The 14,782-nt window shown below is 39.7% G+C and overlaps 1 protein-coding gene across 1 annotated transcript in view; it reads left to right on the top strand.

The window, feature by feature from the left end:
• The first annotated feature begins 246 nt into the window (after nucleotides 1–246).
• Nucleotides 247–14,782, top strand: part of ADGRF4 (adhesion G protein-coupled receptor F4) — a 71,585-nt gene continuing 57,049 nt past the window's right edge. Inside the window, exons 1-2 of the mRNA XM_030198791.1 lie at nucleotides 247–440; nucleotides 6,392–6,507. Of these exons, the coding sequence (XP_030054651.1) occupies nucleotides 6,423–6,507 (85 nt within the window). The 5' untranslated portion in view covers nucleotides 247–440; nucleotides 6,392–6,422. The remainder of the gene's footprint in view (nucleotides 441–6,391; nucleotides 6,508–14,782) is intronic.

Raw genomic sequence — 14,782 nt, 5'->3', positions numbered from 1 at the left:
TATCCCCAAGAACTTTAACCTGAGCTCTGCCCTATTCTGTAATTTTCTGAGAGTTATACATAGTAGAGCCCTACTGATACATATTCCAAAATCTGAATGACTCATTTCTCTTCTCTTGAATGTAACCTGTAATCTTTGCAGGTGTGTTTCTATATGCCACATTAATGAATCATATATTGTTCAACATCCAGGCACACTGTGCAGTCTTAAGCATTCCCAATCCTCAGTATCTGCTTAGAAGAGAACATTTCAAGCCAGAGGTATTCTTTGGAAAATACACCAATACAATACACTGACTGGATTGACATATCTACAACATCAGTGGGTAGTTCAATTGCATTTACTCATTTTACTAAAAGTAAAATGATCTTACTTGGTGATTGGCAAAGAGCATACATCTTATGGCTTACTGGAATATAATCCTGGTAACATCTAAAACAGTAAGTACTACTTATATTAAAACAATAATTGTATAATAGAATTTGTAAAATGAGGAAATGGTATGGCATATGCTCTTCTGAATGTAATAGGATTGCACAAATGAGAAGTACTAACATTAGTTATCACCTAGTACCGATACCAGCTCACTGATCACTGGTTGATTTTTTGCTTGGTTCAAAACTATCAACAACATTTTGATGAGGTTGTTTAGAGGAAAACATGAATTGTGAGGGAGGCTTAGCTTTCTCTCAGCACCAAGGCAAGCCAGAATGGGAATTGTAAGTATGCAAAGAAATATGATTTGCTGTGGTGGCTCCTATGGCGGTGTCCTTCCAGCTCCTGGACCAGTCAAGGTTCCATGAGCAACTTCAGCATGTTGTCTGGGGAAAAGTGGGGAGATTATTGAAGAAGAAGACCAAAAATCCCTCTCAAACCATGTATTTGCCATCATCCATATTATATTAACAAAGTAGATGGCAGTAGATAAAGGCTGACTGACTCTCCCAGGCTGTCTCTTGCTTCCCTTTCCATCATCATTACACCATTTATCTAAGGATGTAGTCTACCTGTCAACCATAGAAGCTTCAACACCTTCAGGAATATCACTCTTTATTTAAGTCAGTTGTGTTGTATTCTCTCTTTGGTGCACTGCTGCTTTGGGTAGATGAGATCATATCACTCTTCATATCCAAGTCAATGCTCAGTCCACTGCATTTCTTATACCCAGTTTCTCAACCCTGTTGCTAACACTGCCAACTATATTTATTCTACAAATGCTTAAATTCTGTCAAAATATTTGCATATAGGTTCTTCCAGACATCTACTAACATTTCAGTAAATAAATATTTCTTTATATGTCTTCTGAGGCTGCCTCCTTCCAGCTTCATATCATAACTCCTTCTCCTTGGATTTAATTTTCTATAGAAAACTGCACCTTAATGTACTTTATAGAGGCCTGCTAAATATTGGAACATTTTCATAAAATACTCTGTTAACCCCCCCCCCCCCCCCCCCCCACACACACACACACACAAAAACAGAAACAAAACCAAAACAAACAAAAAAAAAAAGCAACAAATCCAGAGGGATTGAAAAATTGACTTTCTTTCTCTTCATGGAAATCCTTAGTAAAAAGGAAAATATGTATACTGAAGAGAAACATCTGATTCTTGTATCTGACAGTTTGAATGATCTTACTACTAGAAAGGCATGACAAGTCCATACAAGTCAATTGGAAAACAGAAGCCTAGAACTGGCTCATCCTCTCCCTGATGCCCTTCAGCTAAATGTTAACTCATGAAGCATCATGTTTCGGGATAAAGATTGAGCTACTAGAAGCAGTGATCTTTTAATCTACTGGTTAACTCATTGTTAGTTGCTATATTTTCTTTTTTTCAACTATTAGCACACTGATCTTTGGAACAGTTTTGCATTTACATTAAGACTAAAAAACAAATGTTATGGGGAAATAAACGGCTGTAGAGAGATCAACATGCTGACAGACAAATGATGTATTCAATTAATGAATTAAAAATAATTATATAAATTTCAGTTTCAGATATGACTCAAATCTCAGTTTACTCATGCCATACATACAGGACTGAATTCTATAAATGGTGCCTAAAAGATCGGCACAAAAAACATGATCAGCTCTATTCTACAGAATAGTGTTTATGGCCGGGAACCACAACTAACTTTAGACATGGTCATTTACATCAATGGAGATATGGTACAAATGCCCGCACCTAAATTAGATATGAATCCCATGTTATTCTATAACAACGCGTGGAACTGAAAATAATGCCCCCGATCTACCCATGACTCTCCCATTTCCGCACCCCATTTTTTTGACAAACACATAAAATTTAGGTGTGTATCCCATGCCTAAATTTATGTGCATACATTTTAATTGATACAAATTAGTGCCGATTATTACTTATTAAAAAACCAATCAAGGTAATTGGCTCATTAATTAATTAATTTATTTGTGACATTTATATCCCACATTATCCCAAACAAGTTTGAGTTCAATGTGGCTTTCAATAAACAGTATAGGATACATAACAAAGAATAATGCATAAGAAAGTAATTTGTTGTAAGAATCCAATTTTACAATACAGTATCATAAACATACTGGGATAGCTATGCATGTTTAACATTTAGAAAATCTATTATGAATGAGAAATTGTACATGAAGCAAAGAGAATGTTAATGGTAAACAGAGTAATAACCAATTCAGGTATTAATTAATTGCTTAAGATATGGTTGTTCTTTGTGAGGGTTTGTTTGCAAAGTAACGATTTGAGGATTTTGCATAGTCTAGTATATTCCTGTATATTTCTTATTTTTGGGTGGTAAGGAGTTCCACCATTTGGTTCCTAGGTAAGAGAAGTCTGTAGAGTGGACAGTTTTGTAGATCACTTTTTTGCAATTTGGGAGGTGTAATCTGAGATAGTTTCTTGCCTCATATTTAATGTTTCTTTGAGGTAAGTTTATTAATGGTACCATATAATCTGGAGCTGAATGTGATTCTTGCTTTGATGGGAAGCCAATGTAATTTAATAAATAAAGGGGAAGCACTTTCAAAATGAGAGATTTTATATATGAACCTGGCTGCAGTGTTTTGAGCTGTTTGGAGATTTTTCAACAGGTATTCCTTACAGCCAGCATATATGGCATTACAATAATAGAATTGGGATAATGTTAATGATTGTACCAATAGTCTGAATGTTTCTGATGAGAAATAGGGTCTGACCCTTTTTAGTTTCCAAAGAGATCTGAAAGATTTTGTGATTACTGAGGAAACTTGAATATCAATCGTTAAATGTTAATTAAATTACATGCACATTTTTTAGCAAATTTGGGGGACAATGTGCAGAACTTCCTAAGGCTTTGTGCAGGGATCATCCCCTGAGGTTCTGTAGTTTCTTTTGCTGTGGTCTATAGACCACCATTGAAGGAAGACATGATGGATAGAGATTTAGCCAAAGACATACTAAGCCCTATATTGCATAACTTATACAAATCAAAATTGAGTCATCCAGATTGGGTTGTGCTCAATTTGGTGATATTTTATTTATTTATTTATTTGTAGCACTTGTATCCCACATTTTCCCACCTATTTGCAGGCTCAATGTGGCTTACATTATGCCGTAATGGCGATTACCATTCCGGAATGAGAAATGCAGAATATTATTATATTTAAAGTGCAAGTATATGGAGAAGATATACAGTTCAATTCATGCTTTAAAGATCAAGGGTAAAAGTAGAAGATTCAACAGTAATAAGGTTAATAAAGTAAACAAATAGAAAGAGTTCAATATTAACTTGTTTTGATAAGTTTTGATGTCTGGTCATTTATGAAGTATCTTTTAGGTAGGTCTCTTTGAACAAATTAGTCTTTAGTAGTATACGGAAATCTATCAAAACGTGCATAGTTTTTATGACAGTTGGTAATGCATTCCACAGTTGCGTGCAAATATAGGAGAAGCTGGATGCATAAATTGATTTATATTTAAGTCCTTTGCATCTGGGGTAATGGAGGTTCAAGAAAGTGCGTGATGATCTTTTTGTATTCCTTATTGGTAAGCCTATGAGGTCTGACATGTAGAATGGGGTCTCTCCATGAATAATTTTTAGAAAAGGATCTGCTGCAGTAGAGGCATTTCTAAAATACCTGCAGTTCACTTGTAATACCTGGCATGTGCGGCAGGAGCAGCCATTTTACAGATGTACATGTTGACAAAATGAATAGCATGAATCTGGCAGCTTCTGCATAGAAGTGGAGATTCCACAAATTTCATGTGTGTCAGTACTTCCATATGTAGATGTCCCGTGTTACAAACCTATATGTGTAAAAGTCACCAATTAAGTAATGAGGCTACAATTTTAAAGTGGCTTCACATTGAAAGTGGACAAAAACTTTATTGAATTTGGCAGAATGACTCCCTTAATCCTTCATGCAAAGCCTTGCTGAAATGATTACTTTTTAAAACCTATGGAGCTCATTTTCAAAAGAGAAAAATGTCCAAAAAGTGTCATAAAGCACCATTTGGATGGATTTCTTCTCAAAATGTTCAAATTGGTATTTTTGAAACCTAGTTTGCAGACGTTTATCTATGCATTTCATCTGCAGTGCATCCAAATCACAAGGGAGCATGTTGGGGGTGTTGCAGAGGCAGGATTAGGGCAGGCTTAGAGCACTTGGACCTTTTACAGCCATAATGAAACTAAACAAAAATGTCTAGACCTGTTAAGGCACAAAAAGGTGCCCTAAATGACCAGAAAACCACTGGAGAGAATCAGGGATGACCCCCCCTTACTCCTCCAGTGGTCACTGACCCCCCCCCCCCCCCAAAGATGTGAATAAAAACAGTACATACTAGCCTTTGTGACAGCCTCAGATGTTATAGCCAGGTCCACAAGAGCAGCGTACAGGTCCCTCAAGTAGTGCAGTGGTGAGTTCAATGCACTGTAGATACGTGAACCCAGGCCCATATCTCCCCCTACCTGTTACACTTGTGGTGGAAACTGTGAACCCTCCAAAACTCACCAGAAACCCACTGGACCCACATATAGGTGCCCCCATCACCCATAAGGGCTATTGTAGTGGTCCACAGTTGAGGATAGTGGGGTTTGGGTGGATTTTGGAGGTTTCAGCAGACAAGATAAGAGAGCAATAGTGAGATATGTACCTGGGAGCATTTATATGAAGTCCACAGCAGTGCCCCCTAGGCTGTCCCATTGCTTTCCTAGGATGTCTGGGAGATCAGTTTGCTAAAAATGCTGGCCCCTCCTACATCCCAATGGCTTGATTTTCTATGTTTTTCACTTGTACATTTTTTTCCAAAAATGACCTGAAAAGATAAATGAACAGAGGACAAATCTTGTTACAAATGGCATTTTTGAAAAAAAATGTTTCGCTTTTTCAAAAATGGCTATATTTCCTATTCAGATTTTGGATATCTAGCACAAAACGTCCAAAGTCCGACTTAGATGTCATTTTAAAAATGGCACTCCATATGTGCTACTGAGCATGTGTAAGAGCTGATGTGGAACTAGTTCCCCATCAAATGATGAAATGCAGACAAACCACAGATGTGAAAAGAACACCAGAATCCCACAAGGAAGAATGCAGCAGGGAAGAAAGAGTGGAGACAGATCCGAGCACTTCAAACACAGACCAAGGCATGCCCAATATGAACCTGAAACTTTTATTGGTGATTCGTAATGATGACTCAACACCGCACTGTGTTTTGGCACAGACGTGTTTGCCTCGGGAGTCTTTTCAATGTATACTAAGTGTCTATCTTCAAAGAGTGAACCACTAAAGGAGGTCTTGAAAATGACCATTAATCCAAAAAATGATCATCTCAGAGATGCACTGTCGGCAAAAATTGTCTAATGCTGAAAGTTACAAGAAGGCTGTGTTCAACAGAGATAAAAGTAGACATGTGCTAACCCTACCCTCTGTATTGGAAACCATACGAAAAACTGATCAATTCCTATCAGCTGGTATGCCGTATAAAGAACTGTCATCACTAAAATCCCGTTCATAATAAAATTGTTTTCCCAAATCACTTCTAAAAGATCTAAAAATAGGTACTTTACCAGAAAAAGGAGGGCAATTGTCATTGGGTGCTTTTCCTTTGGCAATTTTCAAAGTAAAAGTAAGTGAATACTTTTATTTTGAAAACTGATGAAAGGCCATTGACAAAAAGTACTCATGGACTTTGCAGATGTATGGCGAGTTTGAAAATAGCCTCTTGTTCTGTTTCAGTGTAATAGAGTAGAGGAGTGTAATTGAGGAAACATATATAGCAAGCAGAAGTTAAAATATTTATGGCTGACAGCAAACATGGTGTTCTTCAAGAGATTTACCTATATGTGCTCATATTATTGCATATTTCTGAAATGTACATCTGGGTTAATTTTATTTATTTATTTTTAGCTTAGTTCCGGTTACAGAAAAAATCCTCAGAATGACATGCTTGGGAAAATCATTGAATCTTGTGATATTTTGCATCTTCATCAATTTCTTCCCAGTTTCATCACAGTTTATCGATGGTGAGTAATGTTACCAAAAACTCTATTATGACTTCCACAGGGATCAACATTGGCTTCTATGCTATTCAACATATTTTACATATGACACTTCTCTGTGGGCTAATTACAGGAGATGTCATAGTTTACTCATATCAGTATACTGACAAGACTCAGACCTAACTTCATAGTTGATCTTTCTCTGGATTACAGTACTCCCAAATGGGGCAGGCCTCAGGTCAGCCAGAACCATTTTGGACTATAGCAGCAGCGGAACTCAAGTGTTAGGAATTTGATCCTGTCCGATGAAGATCCATGGAAGATGCCACCTACTGTTCTTGGGTGACAGGCCTTGAGCCCCCTGCTATCCCCTTGACTCACTGCCACTGTCTGCTGTTCTTTGGATGATGGGGGCTTGGGGACCCTTGACTTGCTGCAGCTGTCATCCACTTTTCTTGCAGTCTTCCAAGAGCAGTGGAGACAGTGGTAGTGTTCACTCCACCTAATATTCTTCTTTTCAGTTTGACAATTTACCTTAAATTCACATGGAGTTTTAATTTGTAGAAGGCTATGTGTATGGGTCTCTGAAACTAAAACTTATACATAGGGAAGACAAACAGATAGGCATTCTCTCTTAAAAATACTGATGTTCATGAGCTTTTGAAACCACACCAGGTCCTTCTGCAGATGACACTTCCTATACAATCTTTAAAAGCTTTGTATTGCAACATCATTTTTATAGGCCTTTAAAAGGAATCAGATCTTCCAAAGACTACAGTTTTCTTTAGGACCAACATGGTTACTAGAACACTGAACATATATTTCAATTTGTATCTCTCTTGTAGAGGCCTATTTACTTAAGTGAGCTAAAAGCATGTGGTAACATGCACAATTTAACACATAACGTCTTCTTAAGTTACTGGCTCCCTATCCATTTTCACATACAGCTTATTTTTATTTATTATTAGGATTTATTTACCGTATGTTTGAAGGAATTTACTCAAGGCAGCGTACCACAAGAATAGGTCAAATATAAGCAATAGACAATTACAGCAGTAAAAATATTCAAATAACACTACAAAGTAATAGTATGCTACATCACAATGTCAATGCAATAAAACATTTTAATAGACAGCATAGGGTATAAGCAAATATAGATAGATAAGATAGAGTAACAGGAGTAAGAAAATCAGGTACTAACTTAAGGATAGTTGCAAATGAGGTCAGAAAGTTGCTTGAATATTAGCTAAGGTAGGAGTGGATAAACATGTCCTGCTATATAGTATGTGCAGCCAATGTCAGTGTGTGTGTGTGTGTGTGTGTGTGTGTGTGTGTGTGTGTGTGTGTGTGTGTGTGTGTGTGTGTGTGTGTGTGTGTGTGTGTGTGTATGACTAGCATGTTAGTTACTTCTTCCATTAAAGTTCGGGTTGACGAGCCAAGCTTTCACTTGCTTCCTGAAGTAGAGATAGTCTTGTGTTAAGCAAAGCTTTTCAGGGAGTGCATTCCAGAGTGTGGGGGCTGCTCCAGAGAAAGCTTTCTGGCGGGTATCACATCGTGTGATGTTCTTTGGAGAGGGTGTGGTTAGGGATACTTCTCTTATGGACCTACAAGTGCATTCATTCTGCAACTCCCCAGTATCTCTCCTCTCTTATCTCTTCCTATATCCCTTCTCAGATAAATCACTCTTACCTTTGCCTTTCTCCACCATAGCCAATTCCAAGCTTTGTTCCTTTTATCCTGCTATGCAACACACCAGGAACAGACTTTCAGAGTCAGTACATCATGCTCCACCTCTGGCCCTATTTAAATCCAGGTTTAAAGCCCATCATTTTGAGGCTGCTTTTAAAATGTAATCCTTTATTCATCTCTTTAATTCTCTTATTTAGCCTGTTTGTCTGTCTTGAATAGATTTCTAAGCTCAGTTGAGCAGGGACCATCTCTCACGTGTTTGTGTACAGTGCTGTGTATGTCTAGTAGCGCTATAGGCACAATAAAGAATGTAGTAGTAGTAGTAGTAGCACTATCCCTCCATCAGAGCAATTTTCAAATTTCCCACTTGCTGCAAAACCTGAAAAATCCTAAAAATGCGTGTTTTTTTCATGTTTAGGAAATGGCATCCTCTCTCTGGAAAGAATGCACACTCTTTACAAATAGTGCACAATATTTGTGAATAACGTACATTCTACCGTTTACAATATTACCCTGAAAAGAGAAAATAAAAATAACAAAATGAGAATTCCCATAAACAGCACAAAAACTAAAAAACAAAATGAAAATATTTGGTTGCATACCTCTAGCATCTCTACTTGCCCTTCAGGGCATTATGGCATCAGATCATAGGGGTTATTTTACTAAGCTGCAGTAAGCACTAATGCGTGCTAATAGCAAGTTAAAAGGGTTTATCGCAGGGTGCATTGAGGCATCCCAGGTAAGTTTCCAATATACACATGCTACCCACACCCTAAAAAATATTTTTTATTTTTGGGCTCCGGGGCATCTCTGGGGGTGGAGAGTGGGCATATCTATACTAATCACTTAGCCCAGCTACATTGTTCCATGCTAAATGGTTAGTATGTGATTAGTGCGTGAGCCCTTTACTCCCTACAAAATGGGTGGTGGTAAGTACTCACGCCCTAATCTTTTAATGGCCATGTGCTAATGGCAACATTAGCGCATGGCCATCAATGGGGAGAATAGAAAGTCAGTCATGGTCTCAGTGCGAGTGAAAGACCCACAGAAGGGCTTGCTAAAGCCACTTTTTATCGCAGCTTTGTAATAGGGCCCCATAATATCTAATACAATATTATACATCCATCCTACATTGTACAGCAGTATAAACAGTGATACATATGAGGCTTCTCTTTTCTCTATATAAAAAGGGGTACTGTGCCTAGAGGGCTTGTGATGTCATGTTGACATGAACGCTGGATGGCAGCTCATTCTGATTGGTCAGAGAGATACCAATAATATGTATGAAATGGCAGAATGTGCAAACTATTACCTTTATAAACTCCAGAAATTTTTGTTATAAACCATTTTCATTTTCTGTTTTATGTGTGGGAACGGCTTTGAAAATTCTGCACGAAAGGCGTAATTCTATAAGGATCTGCCTAGTTGTAGGTGGCAGGAAAGAACATAAATTCTAGTGATTTACTCATTTACATGTATGTTGTCAGCCGCTTCTCTCGGCCATGTAATTGTCTCTCTCCCTTATCCGTGCTGTCTGCTTCCGACTCCACACTCATCAGGGCAGTTCGCTCTCACCGCCACACAGTTCCGCTAGCAAGGCGGTGCAACACAGTTCAGCTTGCCAGTCTTTTTAAACAAAGTTCTGCTAGCCAGGCTTTCCAACAAAGTTCAGCTAGCCAAGCTTTCCAACACCGCCCTCTTCAGCAAGGCCTCAAAACAGTTCAACTTAGCTAGGCTTTAAACACAGCCCAGCTTAGCCAGGCTTTCCAACAAAGTTCAGCTAGCCAAGCTTTCAAACACAGCCCTCTTCAGCAAGTCCTTAAAACAGTTCAGCTTAGCTAGACTCTTTACACAGCACAGCTTAGCCAGGCTTTAAAGATCCACCACCCTCATCTGTCAACACTTTACCTCTTGACATCCACCCGCCGGTTCTCTCCTGGCTATTATTCTTTTCTTGTTACTTTGGGCTCCTCTAGAAGTCACTCTTCTTCTCCAGCAACTTCCTCTCCCACCTCCATTTCCTCTTCCACACCTTCTCCTTCTACCTGCTCCAACTCCTCCCATTCCATTCCCTCATTCTCCACCCCCTCCCTCAGGTGTTCCACCCTCTCCTCAGCTGATTCCATCTCCCAATCAGCCCCCTCTCTTTCCTTCTCCTGCGGCTCAGGTACTCGTTTGTCCTGATCTCTCCTATTCTTCCAGGCAGTCTGACATCTGTGTTGTCTACGCTTCTGCCTCCGCCCCTCCCGCAATGCATTCTGGGATCTGTAGTTTTTCCACTCTGGCTTTTCTCTCTCCCTCCCTGCATTCTGGGCTCTGTGGTTTCTCTGATCCTCACAATGTATAAGTGGTCTCTTTTAGAATATCCAGGTGGTAGAAAAGTACCACGCCATGATTTGATGGTGTGTACTTTGTGGTGTGCAGAAAAGTAAGGAAGAAACACTGATATATATATGTACCATGTTTCAGTTGGTACAAATGTGCAGCTTATACAATAGAACTTTTTTCAGCACCATATATAGAATCTAGCCCAATATGTAAACTGCTTTGACTGTAACCACAGAAAAGTGGTATATCAAATCCCATCCCTTATCCCTATGTCTCTATCACAACAGAGGTCATCCCATGGGACATTTTGCTTTGGGGTGACTGTCCATTGGATTAATAGCATCTGTAGAGACAAAGAAGGGCATAATCAAAAGGGATGCCCAAGTTTTCCTGATGACGTCCTCGCAGGACGTCCCGGCGAAGGGTCGGGCGTCCTTCTTTTGTTTTGATAATACGGATGCCCAAATCATGAAATTTAGGTCGACCTTAGAGATGGTTGTCCTTAGAGATGGTCATCCCCGATTTTCACCGATAATGGAAACCGAGGACGCCCATCTCAGAAACAACCAAATGCAAACCATTTGGTCTTGGGAGGAGCCAGCATTCATAGTGCACTGGTCCCCCTGACATGCCAAGACACCAACCGGGCACCCTAGGGGGCACTGCAGTGGACTTCAGAAATTGTTCCCAGGTGCATAGCTCCCTTACCTTGTGTGCTGAGCCCCCAACCCTCCCCCCCAACCCCACTCTTCACAACTGTACACCACTACCATAGCCCTAAGGGGTGAAGGGGGGCATCTACATGTGGGTACAGTGGGTTTTGAAGAGCTCACATTTACCACCACAAGTGTAACAGGTAGAGGGGGTGGGCCTGGGTCCGCCTGCCTGAAGTGCACTGCACCCACTAAAACTGCTCCAGGGACCTGTATACTGCTGTCATGGAGCTGAGTATGATATTTGAGGCTGAAATAGAGGCTGGAAAAAATATTTTTTTAAATTCTTTTTGAGGGTGGGAGGTGGTTAGTGACCACTGGGGGAGTAAGGGCAGGTCATCCCCGATTCCCTTTGGTGGTCATCTGGTCATTTAGGACACATTTTTGTGGCTTGGTCGTAAGAAAAAAAGGACCAGGTAAAGTCGTCCAAGTGTTCGTCAGGGACGCCCTTCTTTTTTCCATTATCGGTCGAGGACACCCATGTGTTAGTCACACCCCAGTCCTGCCTTTGCTATGCCTCCAACACGCCCCCGTGAACTTTGGTCATCCCCGCCCAAAATCGGCTTTCGATTATGCCTATTTGGGCGACCCTCTGAGAAGGACTCCCGTCTTGCGATTTGTGTCGAAAGATGGGTGACCTTCTCTTTCAAAAATAAGCCTGAAAGTCTCCTTGTCTGGCCTTCAGACTGAAGGGTTCCCAAACATTTGACATTCTTGCCTCATTTCTTGAAGATATTCAAACAGAGTTTGCTATCAGACAAAAAACTGTTTGAATAACAAAGGACAGCGATTCCAACTTTGTGAAAGCCTTCTTTGTAATTGGATAACATGATAATAATGAAGATAATGATGAAGATGCAAGTGGTGAAATAGACAGCACTATTTCTAATGTAGTTCATAATGACAATAATGATGATAAAGTACTCTTTGCTATATGGAAGGAAGTCAACTGTTTCAGAGAATCCCTTGATCAAAACCTGCAGACCCAATCAGATGACATCAGTAATATTGCATATAAGCGAATCTTGCACTTATCAGTGGTGAGCTAAGCCAAAGTTTGTCCCCATAGAAATTGTTGGCGCCAAAAACAGGACCGAAGTACGGCATGCAGTTAAACAGAGCTTGCGCTTATCCAACGTGCACTTAAATGGAGTGTACTGTTCCCCTGTTTACTAAGCCATGCTAGCAGCTGCTGTGCGGCAATGTCGACACAGCCCATTCAAAGTGAATGGGCTGTGTCGGCATTACCACACCAACAGCTGCTAGCTCGGCTTAGTAAACGGGGGGTTGGAGATTCCATGAGGATTCCTTCTATCTTTTTCTGTGTACTTTGTAGTGAGCATGTGCATGAGAGGAGTTTGGGTGAAGTGTGGACAATGCAAATAAATATGTATGTGTGTTATGGAATACTATTGGGCTCATATTCAACACAGAAAAAAGTCCAAAAAAATCATAAGGTGGCAGAAGAATGTTTTTCTCTCAAAAAGGTCCAAGTTGCGATTTTCAACACCCTGAGTTTAGACAATTTGCTCTACAGTTCATCCAGATTTCAAGGGGGTGTGTTGGGGTGTGTTTTGGGCGAGAAATGGATGGGACATGGAATCTATTATAAAGAATAACATCACTGAACACATAGACAAATATAGTTTAATGAGACAGAGCAGTCTTGCCTCACCAATTTACTTCATTTCTTTGAATGTGTGAATAAATATGTGGCTAAAGGTGAGCTGGTAGATGTAAGTGTATCTAGATTTTCAGAAAGCATTTGACGAAGTCCCACATGAGAAAATTAAAGAGTCATGAGATAGGAGGCAATGTTCTGTATTAGCTAACAGAGAGAAGAGGGAAAGGGAAATGGGACTTGATATACTGCCTTTCTGAGGTTTTTGCAACTACATTTGAAGTGGTTTACATATATTCAGGTACTTATTTTGTACCAGGGGCAATTGAGGGTTAAGTGACTTGCTCAGAGTCACAAGGAGCTACAATGAGAATTGAACTCATTTCCCCAGGATCAAAGTCCACTGCACGAACCACTAGGCTACTCCTAGTGGTAGGGTTAAATGGCCAATTCTCTCAGTAGAGGAGGGTGAATAGTGGAGTACCTCAAGGATCTGTACTGAGACCAATGCTATTTAGCATATTTATTAATGATCTGGAAATGGGAATGACAAGTAATTTAATTATATTTGCAGATGACACAAAACTATTCAGAGTTATTAGAATGCATACAGGTTGTGAAAAATTGCAGGAAGACCTTAGGAAGTTGAAAGACTGGGCATCCAAATGGCAGATGTAATTTAATGTGGACAAATGCAAAGTGATGCACGTTGGGAAGAATGATCTAAATGATAGTTACTTGATGCTAGGATCCACCTTAGGAGTCAGCACCCAAGAAAAAGATCTGGCAGACAAAAAAAATAGGATGCTAGGAATTATTAGGAAAGGGATAGAAAATAAGACCAAGAATAATATAATGTCTCTGAATTGCTTATGGTGCAACCACACCTTGACTACTGTGTGCAGTTCTTGTTGCCATATCAAAATATATGTAGTGGAATTAGAAAAGGTTCAAAGAAGGGCAACCAAAATGATTAAGGGGATGGAATTCCTCTCATATGAGGAAAGGCTTAAAAGGTTAGGACTCTTTAGCTTGGAAAAGAGACGGCTAAATGGGGGATATGATAGAGGTCTAAAAAATACTTAGTAGTGTAAAATGGGTAAAATTAAATCAATTGTTTTTTTACTCTTTCAAAAAGTACAAAGACTAGGGCACATTTAAGGAAGTTATATGGTACTATTTTTAAAATGAACTGGAGGAAACGTTTTTCACTCAAAATGTATTTATTTATTTGTTACATTTGTACCCCACATTTTCCCACTTCTTTGCAGGTTCAATGTACCGCAGCCAGACTCATATACGGAAAAACAAAATACGAAAGTGCAAGGCCCCTAAGGAAGAAGCTACACTGGCTCCCACTTAAAGAACGCATCACGTTCAAGATATGCTCTCTAGTTCATAAAATCATTCACGGAAATGCCCCAGCCTACATGACAGATCTTGTAGACCTGCCGCCCAGAAACTCTAAAAGGTCATCTCGAACATTCCTGAATCTGCACTTCCCCAGTTGTAAAGGCCTAAAATATAAACTAACGCATGCGTCAAATTTCTCCTACCTGAGTACACAGTTGTGGAACACATTACTGCGCAGCTTAAAAGCTACTTACGAACAAGCTAACTTTCAAATCGTGTTTTGCCGAATATCAGCTGTGAAACTCGTTGCCACAGGATGTGGTAACAGCAGTTAGTGTATCTGGGTTTAAAAAAAGTTTGGACAAGTTCCTGGAGGAAATGTCCATAGTCTGCTTTTGGCCTAGACATGGGGAAAGCACTGCTTGTCCCTGGGATCTATAGCATGAATCTTGCTACTGTGTGGGATTGTGTCAGGTGCTTATGATATGAATTGGCTGCTGCTGGAAGCAGGATACTGGACTAGATGGACCATTGGTCTGACCCAGTATGGCTGTTCTCATGTTCTTATGTTCTGGCATCAAAAGATAGACATTTT

This window comes from Microcaecilia unicolor, chromosome 3, assembly GCF_901765095.1.
Source record: "Microcaecilia unicolor chromosome 3, aMicUni1.1, whole genome shotgun sequence".
NCBI classification, from domain to species: domain Eukaryota; kingdom Metazoa; phylum Chordata; class Amphibia; order Gymnophiona; family Siphonopidae; genus Microcaecilia; species Microcaecilia unicolor.
The sequence above is the reverse complement of the archived record's forward strand: the minus strand, read 5'-3'. Positions and strand labels throughout refer to the sequence as shown.